Below are 21,927 nucleotides of genomic sequence, written 5' to 3'. Positions count from 1 at the left end.
CTTGAAATAAACCTTGCAACTTTGCAGGTCGACCCTCTTTGGAACCGAGGTCTAGCAGATTTAGACGATCTAGAAGTATCTATCATCAGCCGACCTCTGCATCTAGTCGTTCTCTTGGATTTCTAACGATGACCGCACTGACAGCCAAATCGCTTGATTGAGACTTGATGGAAGTGTGCAAGGCGCTTTTTCTGCCGAGGTCTCGATGCTCTCGTTATCAAAAGCCAAGGCACAAATCGCTAGCCGAATTTACTCGGATTGGCGCTCTCATCTGGTTTGGGTTGGGGGAGGGGCTATGAATAGTTAAGTAGCAGTGGGAGGAGCCTCAGCGAAGGGGTGTGGCTGCTCGTGCCCCGGTCATATGGGATTTGCTAGATGCCTCATGAAATCGTAAAGGATCGTGACTCTCTGAATCAAACGATGAAACCTGAAAGGTTTTGACCAGGTCAGTCATTACATGAAATCCCAAAGAACATTGGAGAAAACATCAGTGCAGAAAACAACAAAAACATCCCCCCGTTAACCCGCACATCTAGTAAACAAACAGGAAGTCAGAGAGAGAGAGAGAGAGAACAATATGACAGCAGATGAACAGTGTTATTGATCAGAGACAGCGTGGGTCAGCTGTACCTGCTCCAGCGCCGCCGGCCGTACCGATGGCAGTCGTAAGCGTAGTGGCCCTTTTCTCCGCATTCGTAGCATCGGTCGTTGGGGTCGAAGGGTCGCCGGGTCGGTGCACGGTCGTAACGGGAACGCCGCGGCATTCCGGTGGAGAGTTCGACTCGCACGCGAGAGCCGCTGATCACCCTGAACACAAGAGACGGATCTCATACAGAATAAACGCTTTTGCTTCCATATTATCAGAAACGTATCTGTATCTTAATCGATTCTCAGATTTACACAACGATACTGATTCTTAAATCCGAAGAATCGATTGATTGATCGAGCCTGTTTTCAGGTCACGGACGGACACTGAAGGGCTCCTCTCTACCAATAAATCAGCTTTGGTGTTTTTGATCCTGTCCAGCGTGTCTGGATCTCAGGAGTCACTCACTTTCCATCCAGGCCCCTGACGGCGTCCTCAGCGTCTCTGGGATCCTCAAACTCCACGAAGGCGAATCCCGGCGGGTTGCGAGCGATCCACAGTGTCCTCAGCGGCCCGTAGTAACTGAACGCCCGCTCCAGCTCACCCTTCCCGGCCCCGGTGCCCAGGTTACCCACATACACCTTCGTCTCTGGGAGAGGAGAGAGAGGAAGGGGTTAACATCTGACCCCAAGACTACAGTTTACTCTCACATCACATCAATCACAACGAAATCCGGATTTTAATTAGATATAACTCATGCTTTTTAATATATAATTTTAATTTCTATATATTTTAAATATATATAAAATGCATATATCGTGCTGTAATGGTTTTTGTAACCCTAACTCTTCAGCAGTTACATGTTTAACCGTCTAATAATAATCAAAAGATCATTTCAAATATGAAACTAACACCAAACTGTAATCGAAACAGAAACGAAACACAGACATCCGAATACTGACCTACAACCCAACAAAATAATGATTAATCAAAGTACAAATACAAATAATGTGCATTTAAACTATATACGTTATGACCATTATAACTTTTGGTAGCAGTATTATTAAAACGCTCATTATTAGCCAGTGTTTACAGCGAGGGAAGGCGCCATTACAGTTAGCAGCTCGTACTAAACAAATTAAATCTCTTGAACAACCAGTCAGATTTAATACTTGAGATGAAGCATTCTGCGTCCGGATGTGTTCAATTTCGTGATTTATTTCACTCACCGCCTCCGTGTCGTCCGTGTCGCGACATAATGAACGAAATTAAGACGAAAACCTGACAGAAACAAACAGCCGCCTGTCAAACGATCACGCCGTGACGCGCGTCTGCGCATGAGCACACTCCAAACTACACTTCCCATGATGCTAGTTTTACTATATCTGGCCGCGCGCTTTCTAAATTATTTATTTGAATTATTAAGATTATTTTGTGTTTAATATATCCCGTATACTCTTTATTTATATATTTTGTATATATATATATAAAAAAAAACATTTCTCTTTGTGATCAAGCTAGAGCCGTTAAATAGGTTTTTCAACGGCTCTGGATCAAGCCAACCAATCACACGGTCGCTTGCGGCAGTTACGTCACGCGTGTCCAGCGTTCGCTGCGTCGATTTCCTGTGGATGAAGTTGACGGAGAAGATGAAGTCGCCGATTGTTAGATAGATTGATTGGCGGTAATTAAGTGGTCGGTTTTTCACCGCGATGCTGCAGTGGATCCACAGGAGTCCTCAGCACTGGCACGAGTTCATCAATCATGAGGTTTGTGTCACGAATCGGGATCAGCAGCGCTTTGAGGGTCGCGTGTTCACCGTGGACCCCGTCTCCGCCAGGTACGCGTCATCAAACATCACCATAATATCATAATCTAATCTAGCTGCTAATCGAAACTAATGATCAGAACACGGTCGTCTGTTCAGTTTGGGCTGAGTTTATGTTCTCTGGCTTAACTTTTCATCATGAAGCTAAAGGTTTATAAATGCGAATACATTTATCTGTGTTTGCAACTTAATTTAAAGCATAGTCATTAATAGAAGAATTTAAGTTTGTATTGTTTTAATTTGTAAATGCATTTTTAAGGGTAAGGGGATTCTGGAAGACTTTGACTCAAATCAATAATTAGGTGAACCGTTTGTATTTGTAACCACTGTGAATCTCTCTTTTTATTATTATTATTATTATTAAATACAAACATTATTATTTTTAGTGCACTATATTAATCTTTTAAAGACAAAAAACATTATGAATCATGAGATGATTCTTTTTCGTTTTGAATCTTTATGGACCACGAGATGGATTATAAATTGAATCATTTGCATTTTGAGTCATTATGAATCGTCATGCATGTGGCTTAACTTTTCATCATGAAGTTAATGGTTTATAAATACTAATATGTTATCTAAATTTGCAACTTAAAAGTCATTATTATAAATATTATAGTATTTATTAATTTTTGAGTTTTTGAACCATTAGGGTTTTGAATCATTAAGTGAATCATTTGGGGTTTGAATCGTGAGGTTTATGCGGTTGCTCAGATAGACTTCTGTGTGAGGTCAGCAGGAGCTGTCCGCTGTGGTGGTGCTGAACTGGTTAATATCAACGGATAGAGAATCGATTGCTCACGAGCTGCTTCACTGCGTCATGTATATTGTGTACTGCGTCTTTATAAAATAATAAGTGTTGAAAAAAAACTACATGACACAGCTTAATAATTTAACCACTTTTAACAGAAGAGAGAGAAATTGAAAATGATAAATAAAAATAACACCTTGTGCACCACAAGTCCAACAGACAGACATCGCAGTGAAGAGTGCTGTCCAACAAGAAGCACTACAGAAATAGTTGAAATGGCATGTATCAAGACTCATTGGTTCTTAAAAACAGCCAAATTGCAAATCATGAATCATCTGTTGTGTGTCTGCAGTGTGGTGCTGGTGAGCGTCCAGGAGAACGAGTGTCCGTCGGTGAGGGTGATTCTGGGTCACGCGGTGACTGATGTCCAGATCCTCAGGAGAGGAACAGAGGAAACGGAGCGTCAGATGAAGAGCGTCTTCCTGCCGGACCGAGCACAGGATCTCAGCGCGGAGGAGCTGAAGTCTCGGAGGGAGAGTGTGCGTCTGTGGCTGGAGAAGAACCGAGTCCCGGTGACTGAAGATGGAGAGCTTCTGTGTGTGGCGAACGCTCTGACCATCAGCGCCCCCTACAGGCCTGGAGACTGCAGCAGCACCAACGAGATCATCCTGTCTCGCATCCAGAGTCTAGTGGAGAAGCTTCCTTCACCCGAGGAGAACATCCCAGGACATCAAGCACAGCTTTCACGATCAAACATCACTTCTGTGTTACAAACTCAATAGCTCTTGATTCATGTAACGTTGTAAATGTTTCCTGATGAATGAAAGAGAAATGAACCTTTTTGAAACTTGAATCGTTTGCTCTGCTGACTTGCTCCAAAACGTCATCTCTATATTCATCCTTAAAGTCAACTAAACACAGTTACTGTAGTTAAACCAGGCTGACCACAAATTAACCATAGTTTAACCATGACACTGAAGTAAAACTGTTATTAAAAAAATACTTTTACTGTAATGAATATATATATATATTTGTATTTGTGTATTATGCGCTTTTTGTTATTTAAAAAAAACTGCATTTGCTTTTCAGTTTTGTGCGTTATTATTTTACACGTGTTTTTAAATATTTGATCTTTGCTTGTTATTTTTCGCTCTGTGACTGCAATACATTTGGCGGGAAAATAATCCCATATTTAACTGATTCAGAGTTTGGAAAGCTCTGTTTCACCCATCACAACATGCTTTTTCAAATCAGTTCAGATGATGTCGAAATTGGAAAATGAATAACTCTGGACATTTTTTTCCCCTAATGAATCGCTTGAACTGAATCAATCGTAGCGATTCCCACGTAAATGACTCACTCAAATGACTCGGTTCATCATCACTACTACTGGCTCAGCTCGCTAGATTTATGATATTAACTGAAATAAGAAGTCTGAAGCTTAATTCATTATATTAGAAATAGTATGAGCTGCAGTTCAATAGAAATCATCTGGAAATGTCCCGTCTTACTACTTTTTTGTTATTAAAAAACAAATAAGCCAACCAAGTCTAGGTGACAGAAAACAACTTACTTTCCATAAAAAGGAACGCAATTAGTTACCTTTCCATAGAGTTACACAATACTGTAATGCATCTTTCCCCAACACTGGCCTGGTGTTTATATGTTTCTATAACTCCATCATCATTATCATTATTGATCTCACGAGATCTGCAGGATCCCAAACCCAAGAGAGAATAAAACCATCAGACTTCATGAAAGTGAAGAGAGGCGTCTCACGGCTAGTGTTTGGCATACAGTGGTAGAAACACTTTATTCCCTTGCTTTAAGAAGGCGATCGTTTCATCTTTACATACTTATTGGCAAAACAAGAAATGATTGAGAAAATAAAAGTTCCAACACATAGAGGACAATCACGTGTGTTTCTTGAAGGTTTCTCCAGTACCTCTTTTTGGTGTGAGGGTACCTTAAACTCCTGGTGCTCTTCAGTCTACTGGCTCTCGAGTGAGTCTAGAACACCAGAAATAATCCAGAGAGCGTTCTCCGTCAGCAGAAGAGCTGCTCCGTTCAGTCTGTCATCCAGCAGAAGTGTGTGTTCAGGAATCAGACATGACTGCAGGAAACCAGCCAAGCCGTGAAATGAAACGAACATGAGACAAAACAGCTACACGAAAGACAAAAAAACTAAACAATACAGAGTTCCCCAAACGGGCGTGATTTGCACTTTATGGAAACACAATCGTTGTCTCGGAAGGATGAATTTAAAGGGCCAGTTCACCCAAGATTACAATCCCGCCATCATTTACTCATCCACGAGATGTTACAAACCTGTACGAGTTTCTTTCTTCTGCTGAACGCAAAACAGATGTTGGCAAACAAACAGTTGACGGTAGCCATTGACTATGGAGGAAAAAAAAATACAATGGATGTCAATGGGTGCCATCAATTATCTGGTCACTCACAGTTCTCTCAGTATCTTCTAATGCTGGGCAATGATTAATCACATCTAAAATAAGTTATTGTTTTTATCATATATGTGTGTGTACTGTGGATATTTATTATGTATATATAAAGATACACACATACAATATATGTTAAGAAAATATTTACATGTATATATTTATATTCATATAATTTATATTTTACATAAATATATTAAATATATAAACATATTTTTCTTAAAAATATACATGCATGTGTGTGTATTTATATATACACCCATAATAAATATATACAGTACACACACACACACACACATATATTATGTACAGAATTGTTTTTATTCAGGATGTGGTTAGTAATGATTAATTGTTGCCCAGCACTAATATCTTCTTTTGTGTCCTCATAAATGTTTTCTAATTATTTTTAAGAATGTTAAGATTTCAGTTCATTATATGGGCAAAAAATACTATGGTCTATGGGTGCCGTCAGCTGTTTGGTTACCAATATTCTAAAATGTGTTCTATTTATTTTTAAAAATGTTGGTAACAAAACTTCAGTTCCCTTTGATTTCCATTATATGGGCAAAAAATACTATGGAAGTCTATGGGTGCCATCAGCCATCACCAACATTTCTCAAACTATCTTCGAGTAATTCTAAATGTCTTCTAAATATTTTGAAGAATGCTTTCGTTCCCATTGATTAGATGGTCAAAAACTACTATGGTAGTCTATGGGTGCCGTCAACTGTTTGGTTATCAACATTATATATTTTTTTTTTTACGGTTTTTCTAAGTGTGTTCTAATTATTTTTAAGAATGTTAACAAAATTTCAGTTCCCCTTGATTTCCATTATATGGGCTTAAAATACTATGGAAGTCTATGGGTGCCGTCAGCTGTTTGGTTACCAACATGCATTTTTTTTTTTTTTTTTTTGAGGGGTTCTTCTAAGTGTCTTCTAATTATTAAAAAAATGTTGGTAACAAAACAATTTTGGTTCCCACTGACTATTACATGGAGCATAAATACTATGGAAGTCTATGGGTGCCGTCAGCTGTTTGGTTACCAACATTCTAAAAATATAAATGTTTTGGGGTTGTCTTTTAATTATTTTTGAAGAATACTGGTAGCAAATTTCCAGTTCCCCTTTATTTCCATTACATGGAAAACACGTATTCTTTGTGTTCAGCAGCAGAAAGAAACTCATGTAGGTTTGGAGCAGCTTGAGGGTGACTAAGCACTGACAGAATTCCCGTTTCTCTGCTGAACCGCTCCTTTAAGGGCACATGTTGCTGTCGTCTGGTCTGCAGCACTGTCTGTAAGCGCGTCTACGAGGGGTTGGCGTTCTCCAGCAGCGGCGGCCCGTCACGGTGCACCGACTCTCTCTTGTAGGTCTTGGGCGGGAGTTTGGGGATGGGTGACTGCGAGGTGCTGTGGCGCGGCGGGACGGGTGGCCCGGGCATCTGCGGAGGGAAGAAGGCCTGGCTGGCTTCGGAGCGGCGTCCCGGTGGAGGCGGCTGCAGGTGCAGCGGGGAGCTGGAGAACACGTCTGGGGTCCGCACCGGCTCCCGCGGCGGCAGGGTGGGGGGGCTGTCGGGCGGCTCTGTCAGAGAGTAACGGGGCGAGTACACTTTAGTGGTGGGGTGCCGTGGGGGGATCGCCGGAGGACTGTCCAGGTGCTTGGACATCATCTGAAACACACCAACACAGCACTCGTCACACACGGAGCTCGGAGAGATCCCGATCTAGGATCGCTCTATTAATAAAGAGCAGGAGATGAAGGGCTGAAGGTGGGGAGGGGTGTGTGCCGGCACCTTGGAGGGCGAGGCCTCGGCGGGCGCAGACTCCGGCCGGCGGCGCGGTGGGATCGGCGGAGGAACGGGAAGCTCGTCATTCCGGAGGAAACTCATCATCGAGGACACTGAGGAAGATCCTGAGACACACACACACACACACACACTGATGACATCACAAGTGCACACAGGTTCTGAGAGAACATGGAATTTCTCCACACACATATTTGATTCACATGCTCATTTGTAGTTACTTCAAGGTTTTTCCAAAAAATATTTTTCATTGCCTTCTGTCCAAATTTTTTTTTTTACATTTATCAACAATCAAAGCTTGGTGGAAATCCCATGTTCTGAAAGATGAAGTGCTATGCAGGTGATTTAAGACAATAAGGTCTGATCAGACGACGATGCTGAGCTAAAATGATAAATGACTGTCCTCTCTCTCTCTCTCTTCACCGTTCACACATCTCGTCCTCAAATACATACACGATTACCTTCCTAGACAGTTCTTTAAGAGTTAAGAAAGTACTATAGAAAAGGTATTGAATCAAGCAGTGTCCTGCACATGTAAAGAGATCCAGCGGAGGACAGACGACACACAGACGCATGAGTGAAGACACGAGACGCTCAGATACTAACGTGGGCCGTGTGGGAGAGAGACCGGAGCGAATATAGTGTCAGTGTCTGTCAGGAGCAGAGAGAAACACAAGAGAACAGCTTCAGCACATTCTCACTGCATCACTGACTCAACCAATGGACACAGCTCAGGGGCGGGACTATCTGTGTGTCTGACCAATGGCAGACCGGGGAGCATTTCCTCATTTTCACAATAATTAATTCAGAAATTATATACAACTGACTACTCTCCAAACTAACTGTGGTTACGCACATCTGCTGATGAGGATTTAATAATAATAATAATAATAATAATAATAATAATAACACTACCAAACAAAAGTTGAATAAAATTCATGTCTTTTCTGTGTGAATCTCTGTTAAAGTGTCATTTATAAATGTGTGTGTCTCTGTGTGTGTGTCTCTCTCTCTCTCTCTCTCTCTGTGTGTGTGTGTGTCTCTCTCTCTCTCTCTGTGTGTGTGTGTCTCTCTCTCTCTCTCTCTCTCTCTCTCTGTGTGTGTGTGTGTGTCTCTCTCTCTCTCTCTCTCTGTGTGTGTGTGTGTGTGTCTCTCTCTCTCTCTCTCTCTCTGTGTGTGTGTGTGTGTCTCTCTCTCTCTCTCTCTCTCTCTGTGTGTGTGTGTGTGTCTCTCTCTCTCTCTCTCTCTCTCTCTGTGTGTGTGTGTGTGTCTCTCTCTCTCTCTCTCTCTCTCTCTGTGTGTGTGTCTCTCTCTCTCTCTCTCTCTCTCTCTCTCTCTCTCTCTGTGTGTGTGTGTGGGGGTCGTACTGGAGTGGAAGGGGCTGGAGGGCGGCTGTGGCGAGTCGAACACGCTGCAGATGTCGGTGGAGCTGGATGTGGTGGAGGCTGCTGGAGGCGTCAGTGGAGTGCGGGGAGAGTTGGGAGCTGAAGCGGCGCTGCTCTCCGTCTCACTGTCCGGGATGCGGCTGTAGCTGATCTTTCGGGGCTCGTTCTGCAGCGGCGTCGGGTGCCGCATGGTTCCTGGGCGGACGGTGGACGGGCGAACACCCGGAGACTTCAGAGGATAGCTGTACTTCTTTGGCTGTGAGAGGAAGACAAATGAGAAGAAATCCACAATACATCTATGATATACAGTATGAGATATATATATATATATCAGTTAGTGTCCAACATTGCACTAAAACTCTATCATCCTAAATTTAAAGGTACAGGTTGTAGGACCTGCCACTAGAGGGCGCACTACCAAAACAATAACAATCGCGTGGTTTGATGACACTAAAGGAGCGTGGAATGATGGGATTTGTTGTCTTCTACCCAACCGCTGACGGTCATCAATCAGACAGAAAGATAAATTCTGGATTAAACGTGTGTTCACCGATTTGCGCGAGTAGATTATGTACAAACTCAATGCAAAGACGCGATCAGACGATGGATAAGACGTGTCCTCGTGCGTTTGGTGTGTATGCCCCATAATACTAATCTTGTTGATCGTTATAAAAGCATACGTTTTCTGTAAAGATACGAATCAAAACAACTCACCTGTCGAGTAAAACACAAGTGAGATCAGCATCTCTTTCTAGCTGAAGTTTGTCGCGAAGCTACTTCCGCATTTGTCCACGACACTGTTGCCATGTGGTTTCTACGTCAGTAAAGGCGGTAACTAAGGGTAACTAATGTGATTGACAGGTGACTGCACTGCCCCGTGTCACTGTTTGGGAATCTTCTCATGATTTACAAGTAGTTGAAAACATTAGAGATATTGTTAGTAATCAGCTGGACAAAATATATAACACTAGCCTGGTGGATATATTTTACTGCAAATATCTTACAAATTGTACTTTTAAGTCAAAATATGTAAACAATAAAAAAAAAATCTTAAAAAACCTCAATATATACAGACATTTTAAACAATAAAATATGCAATAAAATCTTACATTTTATTAAAATTTATATTTTCATCGGGAATATATTTATTCTAGTTATGTCAACCGCTAAAACTTTGTGCTGGGTAGAAATTACTATTTGTGAGTAAGAAAAAAAAAAAAAAAGATTTTAATTACCAATATTTTTTTTACCTTTTTTTTTTCAAAGAAATTATATTGTAATATAATACATTAATATTGAAATTATATAAAAAATACTAATGTAATGTAAAAATAATTAATATTTAATAAAATTATTTGTGTTTACTATTTTTTAATAATTATTGTAATTATATTATTGTCGGTTCTAAATTCAGTAAATGAGTTTGAGAATGAGCATCTTTCTCATTACAGCAGAAGTATCCTCTGAATGCGTTCTCTCACAGTGAGGGCATGGGAGTAAACAGAAGGGTTCCACCAGAGTCATGTTCTGGGCTCTTTCTCTGTTACACAAGTGACCTCGTGCTTATTCTGGTTCAGCTCTCTAAGCACTGGAGGGTTTAGCACAGAGATCAGGAGGCTCGGTGTGTGTGTGTGTGTGTGTGTGTGTTGTGTAACCGTACGTGTGTGTGCAGCGTGAGACACACTTACGAATCGAGGCAGTGTGCGAGCGTTACGCGGCTCGATCTCCAGAGATTTGTTGAACAGATAGTCGGCGAACTCCTTCTCCGTCATGTCCTCCATCGGGTTCAGGTTCTCAAAGAACTTCTGCAGCATCAACAGAATAAGAATTTTACTTTTTTATATAGTTTTCACAGATTTAAATTTGAAATAGAAGTCTTTTCTAATATTATTAGTGCTGTCAATCGATTAAATTAAAATTTCTGAAATTAATTGCGAGATATTGCAAGAAAACATTCAATCCCCTAATGCCTTTTTTTTTTATGACTGTCCTTGATGAAGCATTAATTATGAATTCCTTCTAAGACGTCAGTGAATGTGAAGCGTTGATCAGAGGATGTTTCTGACCTGTATGTCGTTCTCCACACGGAGGCAGTACGGCTGGTTCTGGTACTGCTGGATTTCTCCCGTTATTTCCGCCACTTTCCGCCGTTTGCTGAAGTTGATCAGCTCTTTGCCGTGTCTCTTCAGGAAGTCTGGATTTCCTTCCTCAGTTTTCAGAATATTTGTTAAATAAATCCCTAAAATGAGCAGATCACAATCAAACACAGTCCCATCAGAAACCAAAATAGAAATAAAATAATGAAAAAGTTTATTGCGACATTTTATCTCACGATTCAGGCTCTTTTTTTTCTCCTAAATCTAACTTTATATCTTACAAATTAGAACTTTTATATTTTTACCCATCAGAACTGTGAGAAAGTCTGAATTGTAGCTGGAAACAAAGAAAACTGAATTCTAAAGAGAAAAGTCAGAATCGCAAAATATAAAATTGTGAGATAAAACTTTTGAGAAAAATTAGTTGCAAAAAAAAAAAAAAAACTGTGATATGCAAACTTAAAGTTACTGGATGTAAACAGATTTGCTATATAAATTCACAATTTTGAATTGCATGACTAAACTGAAGTGCAAGATATAAACTTAAAATTGCGAGGTATACATTTGCAATTTTTAAACAAAAAAATCTGAATTGCGAGATAAAAATCTGAATTGCGAGATAAAATCAGATTTGCGAGATAAATTCTGAATTTTGAGGAACAAAAAGTCAGAATTGCTAGTAGGGCTGGGCAATATGGACAAAACATTATCATGATAATTATTTTTCATATCAGTCGATATCGATAATTATCACGATAAATTTCAAATCTTTATTTCTTTCTAAAGTCAGATTATTGTTCAAATGTGAAAGTTGTAAAAACCAGACGCTTAATTGTGGTTTTAAACTATTCTTTATAGTAAGAAAATGACAAACACTTCACATTTTTAATTATTTATACTTTTAAAGTAATTTTTCCTTAACATAAATAAATATCTTAATAGCAAAAAATAATTTCTTAGTTCTGCATGTTCTAATGAGTAATACTGTTCCAAACCAAGAAACAGGTTTGTGTTCCCAGATAATATTAATAATATAAAACATTTTTTGTCTCTTAGAAATACACATTTGATAGTATTCTGAGTTCAGATGCAGATGTAGATTTATGTTCATTATCAAAATCAGTTATTTATCTGTAAATTAAAAAATAAAAACAATTTCAGCTGAAACCACAAATATAGCAAAAAAAACTGTAATATGAGTAATTGAGTTGAACAATGGGACCCTGCTTATATCGAACATTTATCGACCTCTTGTTATCGTTTATCGAGGAAATTTATATCGCCCAATAACTTAATCACCCAGCTCTAAGATGTAAATATTATAATTATACATTGTCCAAGATATAAATTAGAAATTTTAGGAAAAAAAGGTCAGAATTGCAAATTATAAATTTGCAAATTTGAAGAATAATGTCAGAATTGCAAGATATAAACACAAATGAGAGATTTAAATGTAGAATTGTAAGACATTTTCACTATATAAAAAATAGTGTAAAAATGTAAACTCAGAATTCAGAGTGAAAAAATTCTGAATTTTGACTTATAAATTTGTGAATTTTAGGAAAAAAGAGAGAAAAACAGAATGGAGAGATTTAAACAGAAAAAGTAGTCTATCTTGCAAAACGTAAACTCAGAATTGCAAGATAAACTCAGAAATCAGATTTTTTTACCCCAAAAAATGTCTTCTAAAAAAGTAGTTTGATTTGTGAGATAAAATGTTGCATTTACCTTTTTTTTTATTTTTTTTTATTCCATGGCAAAAACTTTAAAAAAACATGTGTTTCTTTATAAAGCATGTGTGTAAATAGAAGATGGACGTACCAAAGAAGGGCACACAGGGCGGGTTGATGGACCTGAGCTTAGCCAGATATTTCTTATAATGATCTTCACTGAGTTCATGAGCTTCCTCCAGAGTCTTCCTCTGTCTGCTGGGGATTTGCTGAAATACAATCACACGCAGGACGAGTTACACGCTGAAATCGCTCTAGTACTAGAAGAGCAGCTAATCCATCAGTGCTAGTTAAAGCTGATGAAAACGCGCTGACCTCAAAGGTGTGGTCGAGTCTGTAGACGGGCGACGAGTTCATGGCGCTCACCACCTCCAGAACGCCGTTGAAGTTATTGAGCTCCTGAAAGACCTGCAGGATCTCGATGATGCGCGATACGACAGCCACACGCTCCTCCACGTTCTCCGTTTCTACGATGCACCTGAGGAACACGAGGAACACTTAGACACCAGACACCGTGTGTGTGAGCGATGAGTTAAACACACGAGAGCGAGCGTACTTCTCGAACCACAGCGTGAGGTTGGTGGTGTGGCGGATCATTCGCAGCAGGTTCGGGGAGTTGATCTCCTTGTCTTCTTTAGTCCAAACACTGCCCACCAGCTCTGACGGCTGAACCGCTCTACAGAAGGAGAAAAACACCAGTTATATTCATGTTTCTAGTCTTAAACACTTAGAAAAGAAGGTTCCACTTCAAAATTATGATTTAGAGATACATATTCAATACTTAAAGCAAGAAACTAGGAGAATAAGGTGTAGATATCACCATGTTTCTACAGTTGATCAATCACAGTACAGTCGGACTCCTGCTTTACAACTTACATGAAAGTTCTAGTTCTCTACCATGAAAGTAAAGAGGAAAAACTCTTTAAAGATATGCATCGCAATTGAAATCTACAGACGCAAATATATAAAGTGCAAGACAATAAACACTTAAATGTGTATTTTGGATGTTTTCTTTGCACTTTTCTGAAAGAAGAGACATGATATGGAAGCAAAGTAGAGCACAATTACAAAACTAACTAGTGCATGAAAAAACACTGGTTTGGACTGTAGTGTCAAACATTATGTGCGTCTGTAGATTTCAATTGCGATGCATATCTTTAAAGAGTTTTTCCTCCACTTCAGCAGCACTTACAGACACCAAACTTAGCAGTTTTATTCCTCTCTACATTCTGAAGGTTTTTACTGTGGGGATTTAGTTTTTCTCGCTTTATCACCCCATAAATAAGAAAATATTGTCAACAGACAGAAAACATACATTTACACCATGTTTTAAGACTAAAATGTTATACAAAACTCAGGAAAAATAATTATATTAACAAACCCCACAGTAAAAACTTTCAAAATATAGAGAGGAATAAAACTGTAAAGTCTGGTGTCTGTAAGTGCTGCTAAAGTGGAGAAAAAACTCTTTAAAGATATGCATCGCAATTGAAATCTACAGACGCAAATATATAAAGTGCAATACAATAAACACTTAAATGTGTATTTTGGATGTTTTCTTTGTACTTGTCTGAAAGAAGAGACATGATATGGAAGCAAAGTAGAGCACAATTACAAAACTAACTAGTGCATGAAAAAACACTGGTTTGGACTGTAGTGTCAAACCTTATGTGCGTCTGTAGATTTCAATTGCGATGCATATCTTTAAAGAGTTTTTCCTCCACTTCAGCAGCACTTACAAACACCAAACTTAGCAGTTTTATTCCTCTCTATATTCTGAAGGTTTTTACTGAGGGGATTTTGGATTTCTTGCTTTATCACCCCATAAATAAGAAAATAGTCAACAGACAGAAAACATACATTTACACCATGTTTTAGAATTAAAATGTTATACAAAACTCAGGAAATATACATATATTCACAAACCCCACAGTAAAAACCTTCAGAATATAGAGAGGAATAAAACTGCTAAGTCTGGTGTCTGTAAGTGCTGCTAAAGTGGAGAAAAAAACTTTTAGAGGAAAGGTCTTTAATTTGGAATTGAAGTCTTCAGTCACAAATATTTGGAGATTTCAACCTAATTCAAAAAATTGACAGTGGATGAAAAAAACTACGATTTTGTTTTAACTCATGTAAGAGCTTGAACATAAATACAAGCTTCACTCGTGATGGTTTATTGTAATTGTACTGTAACGTTTCCGGTTTGTTCAGAAATACCGAAACTGACAGCAGCACACCGAAATGAGGTGAAAATCCCCCAGAATGCTCCTTTAGTCAGGAGCCGAGGTGTTTTGAGTGTGTGGTTTGGTTCAGTGTTTTGGGAGACGAGGGCACAGAATTACTCATGGGAAACATCGCTGAGGTGGTGACCTTGGGTACGACGCTCGAAGCCTGTTCCCACAGAGGTGAGGGGAAGTGTGTGTGTGTGTGTGTGTGTGTGTGTGTGTCACAGCTGGACACTCTATTGTGTTACACTGCCCCATTTTCTGAGCATACAGTTGCCAACAGAGCAGAAAACAAAAATACAAACAGGAAATCCAGCCTTTCCCCTTGTGAAGAAAAAAAACTACAATAAAATATTAAACAAACACAAAACAAGCAGAAATTAACCTCTAGGCCAGTCCATATGTACATGAGCTCCATACAGCTATGTAATTTATATATTTTTTAAAATGAAAATAATTTTCATGGCCAAAAAATTATTTCAACATACACAAAAAAATTCAGGCTTAAATATAAATTTGTATCTGAATTGGTTTTAAGCTGTTCGTGCATTTGGATTACACAGATTCAACATAATCAAACTAATCAACTTAATGTGAAGCATATGTGCCAGTCAAAAAAATAATAATCATAAATAATCATATTTTAAAAATGCATTTATTTAAACTGCTTAAAATCAGCAAAAATCTGTTCATTTGGAAAACAATTAAATGTATTTATTTTTTTAAGTATAAACTTAAATATGACTGTGGAAGTGAAACAAGCCATATTCAATGAGATCAAATGTATGATATTGACATAAACCGGATTTATTGATGATAAATATATAACCTGGTTGCTCGACATTTTAAAACACATTACATAAATCTGAGCTGTTTGATTATGCATGACTTCAATACACAATAACCTGTTTATGTAAATAGGTTTATATATAAATGCATTGAAAATATGAGTATTCAAATAAAACCAAATGGATAAATGGTTAATAATACACTATTGAACAACAGTGCAGAAGTCTGTTTTCTTCATGTATGACATTAAGTTTGCATATTCTGCCAGTTTTTGTTTACGTTCAAACTGTATGTTCAAATGAATGGATATTTTATACTCAATTCAAATACATAAATCTTAAACCTAAATATTTTTTGAGTGGAGTGTATAATGTGTGTAGGAATTTGTGGTGGCCATCTGCAAATATGTAAATGAGCAGCGTCAACATTCTGCTAAATAGCTCCACTAAAGAAAAACAGGGTTGTTTTGAAATGAGGGCGAGAGAGTAGATGGTGAAAAGATGCCACAGGATGAGGGTCGCACCTGTAGAAGTCTGACTCCAGCAGTGTGAGCTGTCGGGCGATCTCGATGGGGTGAAGGGTCATGAGGTCAAACTGATCCATCTGTCCTGCTTTACACAGGTGCCACTCGATGGGAGGCGGCAAGCTCTCGAACGTGATGGTGACTGGGGCCGTTGGCTTGAGCCTGTTTCTTCCTCTGGATGATCTTCGTGATAGACTCCACCCACTTCTTCATGGCCTTACCTGCAGACAGGTGACAGGAGCGATGTTAGAGACCCACCTGAGCGGAGATCAGACTCATGCACAGAGAAATCATTTCCTTTTTAGAAATGATGATGATGGAGAATTACATTTGAATATGGCTACATCATGGCTTATTAGTGCACTATGACATTTGTTATTTTCCACTCCATTTTTATTTTTCTGTATTCTGTTAAATGGTGTGCATTTATAATCAATTTAATTCATATTTAATTCAAAAAAACATTTCTGTTAGAAATTTTCTGGATTCCATTTTTGTGGTTTAACTGAATTCTAGAAACTTACAATTTACAATTTTAACAACAGTTCCCTCAGAAATTTTCTATTTTTGTTGCTAAGTGATGCTTATCAGACTGATACATACAACCTTTAAAATAATTACTGCTTTCAATCGATTAAAATAAATGAACCATTTCCAAATTAACCCACCTAATTAAATATATGTTTAAATGGCAATAATGTCACATTCAACTTTGCAATTAATGTCCAGACAACACATAGTGTATTTTTAAATATTTGTTGAATGGCATCTTTTTTATGACTGAAGGCCAGTATCACTCATAGAAATACTGCTGATGTCTCTATTAAATTGTTTTTAAAAGACTTATAACATAACATTGTGAGTTGTGAGTGGGGTGGCCAACCCTAGCTCCGCCCCGAATTAGATATTTGTAATAATCGCCTGTGATGACAAAAAATAAATAAATAAATTCTCCATTATAGAGTGTATCTGGGTTTGACTAAGGCCCTACACATCTCCATTGTTTGATCATGTTTGATGATGATGATGATGATGATGGAGGTTTCTCGCACCTCTGACCGTGCCGATGAACTCCTCCAGTCTCCGCAGCAGCTGAGCGTCTCTCTCGAAGTCATAGAAGTGATGCTCCACCCAGTGCCTGCACACATTCAACACCCTGCACACACACACACACACACACACACACACACACACACACACACACACACACACACACAGAGACAGAGACATGAGAGTGTGACGCGGTACTGATCTGTGTGTGTTTGTGTGTGTGTGTGTGTGTGAGAGTGTGAGTGTGTTTGTGTGTGTCTCAGTGTGTGTGTGTGTCTCAGTGTGTGTGTGTGTGTGTGTACCTGAGCTGCACCGGCTGGACGAACTCTTTGCGGAAGCGTTTGAGTTCTGCGCTCTGCGGCTGGTCTCCGTTCTCGATGGCCATCTGATCCGCTTCCGTGGGTTTAGGTTCAGGAATCTCAAACCTGGAACACACACACACACACACACACAGACGTCTGGAGAGATGTTTCCATGGATACGACAATAACTCCACAGTGAGAGCAAAGATTATCATCACGACCAACAGAAAACCTGTAAATAAACACCTGAGCTGTTTTTGATTTGAATCACCATATTACAATAATCAAAAAAAAAAAAAAAGGTAATGATCACATGACAGTGAAACTAAACTAAACGCACTGAACTCTTTGTGCACCACTGATGAATCAAATCTCATCTGACCTCTCCATGAGCAGACCCAGCAGCTCCTGAGGTTTACAGAACGACCGGTACGTGGTCAGGAACGTCCTGACGAAGTTAGGATCTGGAGAAGAGAGGAGAGATCTCTGGTTATCAAACCATTTCCTTCATTCAGAGCGAACGACACACAGGAGAAGGGCAGAACCACTCATCTCCACATCTAAACTCAGTTTTACACCAGCTCAGTTAGTTTGGAAGACTTCATGTTCTGAAATAAAAACTTGCTCAAATGAGATGAAAGTTATGTAAATACATTTTCTGTAATATTCATGATTAAAAAATATAAATTCTCCTGATGTTCCACACATTACAGCCGTTTTCAGATAACTCTCATCGAGGACAAACACATGATCAGTGGCTCATTATTCATATTATTATATATTGTGTGTGTGTGTGTGTGTGTGTGTGTGTGTGTGTCCTCACGGAGCAGAGCATGATGGATCTGTTCTGTTCTGACCGACGCAAACAATAGAAGCTCAGCTCCAAACAATCAGCCTGGAATTATTCTAGCCAGGAAACAGACACTCGGCTCTGACGCACAACACACACACACACACACACACACACACACACACACACACACACTGAAAATAGATCCAGGACCACTAGATTCTGATTGTAGGACGGAGAGAACACACACACACACACACACACACACACACTCATTAACGGGAGGGTCACTCACTAACGATCATTAACCCTCATCCACACCCTAAACGATCAGCAGCGCTGTGTGTGACACAGGACACACCTTCTTCCCTTCACACACACACACACAGTTTTCCTCCGAGCGTCTGTTTCCTGTGCATTATTAGAAACCGCGGCTGCTGGAGCGTCCCGTGGAAGCGGCTCTATATTTACCCCGACCCTCTGTGACAGGAAGTGCACTCGGGTGAGAGGAGCGGGAAACACCCATCAGAGGAATCCAGAGGGACACACACACACACACACACACACACACACACACACACACACGGTCCCGCTGAAGCGAGACCTAACCCTAGACTTATCAACATTGAGATCATTAGTTCTACCTTTACAAGCTGGAGTGAGTTGATCAGCTGTCGAAAGAGTTGATCCCTAACCACACACACACACACACACACACACACAGGAAGGACACCGCACAGATTCCAGCTGAACTTGTTCTGGAACTGCGCTTGTTTTTCTCTCTTATCAGCTGCAGTTGTGTTATGGACACTGAAACAAAGCAGGTCAGTGCTCTGTGACGTCCAGCAGACGAGTGTTTACTGACCGCTCTTCACTCTTCACTGAGACGGAGCTTGTGAAACACAGCAGTAATGCGCTTTAGTGCTGGCACAGAACAACACACCGAAGCAGACCGGCTCAAACCGAGTCTGGTTTCAGACTCACGACTGATCTACAGGATCAGGATTACAGATTAGGACAGATGCTCAAGAGTCATGCACTGTTTCTGAAAGAAGTCTCTCTCCGAGGCTTGCGTTTATCTGATCAAAGATACAGTAAAAATAGTGAAATATTACTCTAATGTAAAACATCTGTGTTCTGTGTGAATCTGTGTTAAAGTGTAATGTATTTCTGTGATGCTCCGCTGTATTTCCAGTCCTCAGTCACATGATCTTCAGGAATCACTCACCGGCGTACATGTGGAAGGTCAGCCGCTCGATGAGCTTCAGCACCGTTCCGGCTTTGATGATGGGGATGCCGGATTTGGACTGGACGTTCTCCTCGAACACCACGTTCTCCTCGGAGTCGGGCTGAGCGAAGCGGTACACCTCGGCCCCGGGGAGCCTCATCTGCTCCTCCTTCTCCTCCTGCATCATGGCCGTGTCCAGCATGCGCTCCAGCGTGGAGCGGTACTGCAGCGAGATCAGCGCCGACATCCAGCCGTTCTTCTCCTCCGCTGATTTAGCAGCGAACACCACGCTGTTCCCGTCCTTCAGGATGATCTCGAAGGCGTGCCGGTACTCGCCCTCCTTGTCGTCCTTGTCGTTGATCTGGACCTGTTCAAGAACACATGAAGGTTCAGAACATTTAGATCGAATTGTCTGGTTTGTTTAGCAAATGTTACAACCAGGGCTGTCGACTCAATGTGTTCATTTGGGGCAATTATGGGAAATAAAAATAACACGTTTGATGTAGGCACCACACACAGAGCTGTCCGTCATATTACTGACCGACTGAATCAAGCTCTAAATGAATCAAGTGAGTGAACGATTCAGTGACTCATTCAAAAAAAAAAAGAATGACTGAATGAATCAGCCGTTTGAACAAATCAATTGAATGAATGAGTCAATGACTTTCTTTTTTTAATTAAAAATAATTAAACATTTCAATATTGTTTAAAAATCATGTTGAATCAAAATATTTCCTTCTAAAGATACTTTTTGTAATGTCAATTCAATTGAAAAAGATTTCGTTCTGAAACGAAGCAAATGAGTCATTGAATCATTCGCTCACTTGATTCGTTCAAAGCTGTAGACTCATGAATTCATTCGTTCAGTCGTCCTGCCTCGTGTCGATCAGTTCATCAGTATAATCTGGATGTGACGGGGGCGTTTCATGCATTAATCATATTTGTTCAATTATTAATTGCACCGAACGTTAATTGTAAGGTGTGCTTATATAGTTTGCCGTGTGCGCACCTTCCTCATGAAGAACTTCTCCTTGAGCCGGTACTCGGCGGCGCTGGCTCCGGGCAGACGCGGCTGGCCGTGGTTGGACTTGCAGCAGATCATCAGGCCGTCGAACAGGAAGATGTGGCGCTCGTGTTTGGCTCCGACCCGTGTGAGCGTCCCCTCCATGATGAACTCGTTGCAGCACTGGCCGATGTCTTTGCCCTCCCAGCCGTCGATGTTCCTCTGGATCTCATTCATCTTCTTGATGGCCAGATGTTTGCCCTTCATCTGCTGACTGTAGAAGCGGCACGCCGACTCGCTGAGACACACACACACAGCTTTAGTTATTTCAGTGCATCAAAACTACAACCATAATAACGCTGAATGACATGTACTACATAGATCCAAATGAATCATTTTGAAATCTTATCAGAATCAAATCAAGAGCTTGTAAATCAGAATCTAATTGTTTACTGACAATCTGTCAACACACAGCTGTAGAATAATACTAAAGGAATTGATGAGAGCACAGCTGAAGCACACAGTACCATCACTGGAGAGGATGAGGAAGGAAGGGGAGATGAATCTGCTCTTACTCAGGAATAAGTCAAGTCCTGGAGGTTCCTTACCATCACCAATCTTTAAATAACCAGTGTACATTGGCCAAAAGCCCTCCAGGACCTGAAGGAGACATGCTTCTACACCATCAGATTGAGTCTAAGATGATCTTAGTAGGAGCAGGAGTCTCAATGACTCTGGTGTTATACATCACAGGAACTAGTGAAAGACGTCTTACTTCTGAGTGTGTTTGTGGACACGCTGGGCGCAGACTGTCCCTCCTCATCACAGCGTCTCACTGAAGAGCGCCACACACTGGAGCAGAGCCACACTGCACTATTACACTATTACCCTCCACACACACACATGCACTCACTCAATCTCACACACTCTCACACACTCACTCGCACACACACACACTCTCTCTCTCTCACTCGTTCACTCACACACTCACACACACACACACACACTCGCACACACTCTCACTCACTCACACACTCACTCACTCTCAAACACACACACACACACACTTACTCGCACACACACACACTCTCACTCACTTACTCTCACACACACACACGCACACACACTCTCTCACACACACACACACACACACACAAACTCACTCACTCACTCACGCGCACTCACACTCTCTCACAAACTCACTCTCTCTCACACACACACACACACACACAAACTCACTCACTCACTCACGCGCACTCACACTCTCTCACAAACTCACTCTCTCTCACACACACACACACTCAATTACACACTCACTCACCCACGCACACACTAACACTCTCTCACACTCACTCACTCACTCTCTCACTCTCACA

The 21,927-nt window shown here is 40.4% G+C and overlaps 3 protein-coding genes across 3 annotated transcripts in view; 1 reads left to right on the top strand and 2 right to left on the bottom strand.

Moving 5' to 3' along the window:
• Positions 1 to 1,952, bottom strand: part of LOC127968482 (serine/arginine-rich splicing factor 7) — a 5,431-nt gene extending 3,479 nt beyond the window's left edge. Inside the window, exons 1-3 of the mRNA XM_052569746.1 lie at positions 1,816 to 1,952; positions 1,055 to 1,235; positions 631 to 807 (exon numbers count right to left, since the gene is read on the bottom strand). Of these exons, the coding sequence (XP_052425706.1) occupies positions 631 to 807; positions 1,055 to 1,235; positions 1,816 to 1,843 (386 nt within the window). The 5' untranslated portion in view covers positions 1,844 to 1,952. The remainder of the gene's footprint in view (positions 1 to 630; positions 808 to 1,054; positions 1,236 to 1,815) is intronic.
• A 210-nt stretch (positions 1,953 to 2,162) lies between these two features.
• LOC127968483 (gem-associated protein 6-like) lies at positions 2,163 to 4,018 on the top strand. The gene is made up of 2 exons (XM_052569747.1): positions 2,163 to 2,426; positions 3,518 to 4,018. Exons 1-2 carry the CDS (start codon positions 2,299 to 2,301, stop codon positions 3,945 to 3,947), a joined length of 558 nt encoding a protein of 185 aa, XP_052425707.1. The 5' UTR covers positions 2,163 to 2,298; the 3' UTR covers positions 3,948 to 4,018.
• A 934-nt stretch (positions 4,019 to 4,952) lies between these two features.
• LOC127968478 (son of sevenless homolog 1-like) overlaps positions 4,953 to 21,927 on the bottom strand; it is a 32,290-nt gene continuing 15,315 nt past the window's right edge. Inside the window, 15 exon segments of the mRNA XM_052569740.1 lie at positions 4,953 to 7,295; positions 7,419 to 7,537; positions 8,798 to 9,071; positions 10,504 to 10,620; positions 10,882 to 11,054; positions 12,733 to 12,850; positions 12,957 to 13,119; positions 13,198 to 13,317; positions 16,179 to 16,316; positions 16,318 to 16,399; positions 17,231 to 17,334; positions 17,531 to 17,653; positions 17,913 to 17,994; positions 19,549 to 19,915; positions 20,558 to 20,849. Coding sequence (XP_052425700.1) covers positions 6,933 to 7,295; positions 7,419 to 7,537; positions 8,798 to 9,071; positions 10,504 to 10,620; positions 10,882 to 11,054; positions 12,733 to 12,850; positions 12,957 to 13,119; positions 13,198 to 13,317; positions 16,179 to 16,316; positions 16,318 to 16,399; positions 17,231 to 17,334; positions 17,531 to 17,653; positions 17,913 to 17,994; positions 19,549 to 19,915; positions 20,558 to 20,849 — 2,635 coding nt within the window. The 3' untranslated portion in view covers positions 4,953 to 6,932.

This window comes from Carassius gibelio, chromosome B11, assembly GCF_023724105.1.
Source record: "Carassius gibelio isolate Cgi1373 ecotype wild population from Czech Republic chromosome B11, carGib1.2-hapl.c, whole genome shotgun sequence".
Classification (NCBI taxonomy): domain Eukaryota; kingdom Metazoa; phylum Chordata; class Actinopteri; order Cypriniformes; family Cyprinidae; genus Carassius; species Carassius gibelio.
The sequence above is the reverse complement of the archived record's forward strand: the minus strand, read 5'-3'. Positions and strand labels throughout refer to the sequence as shown.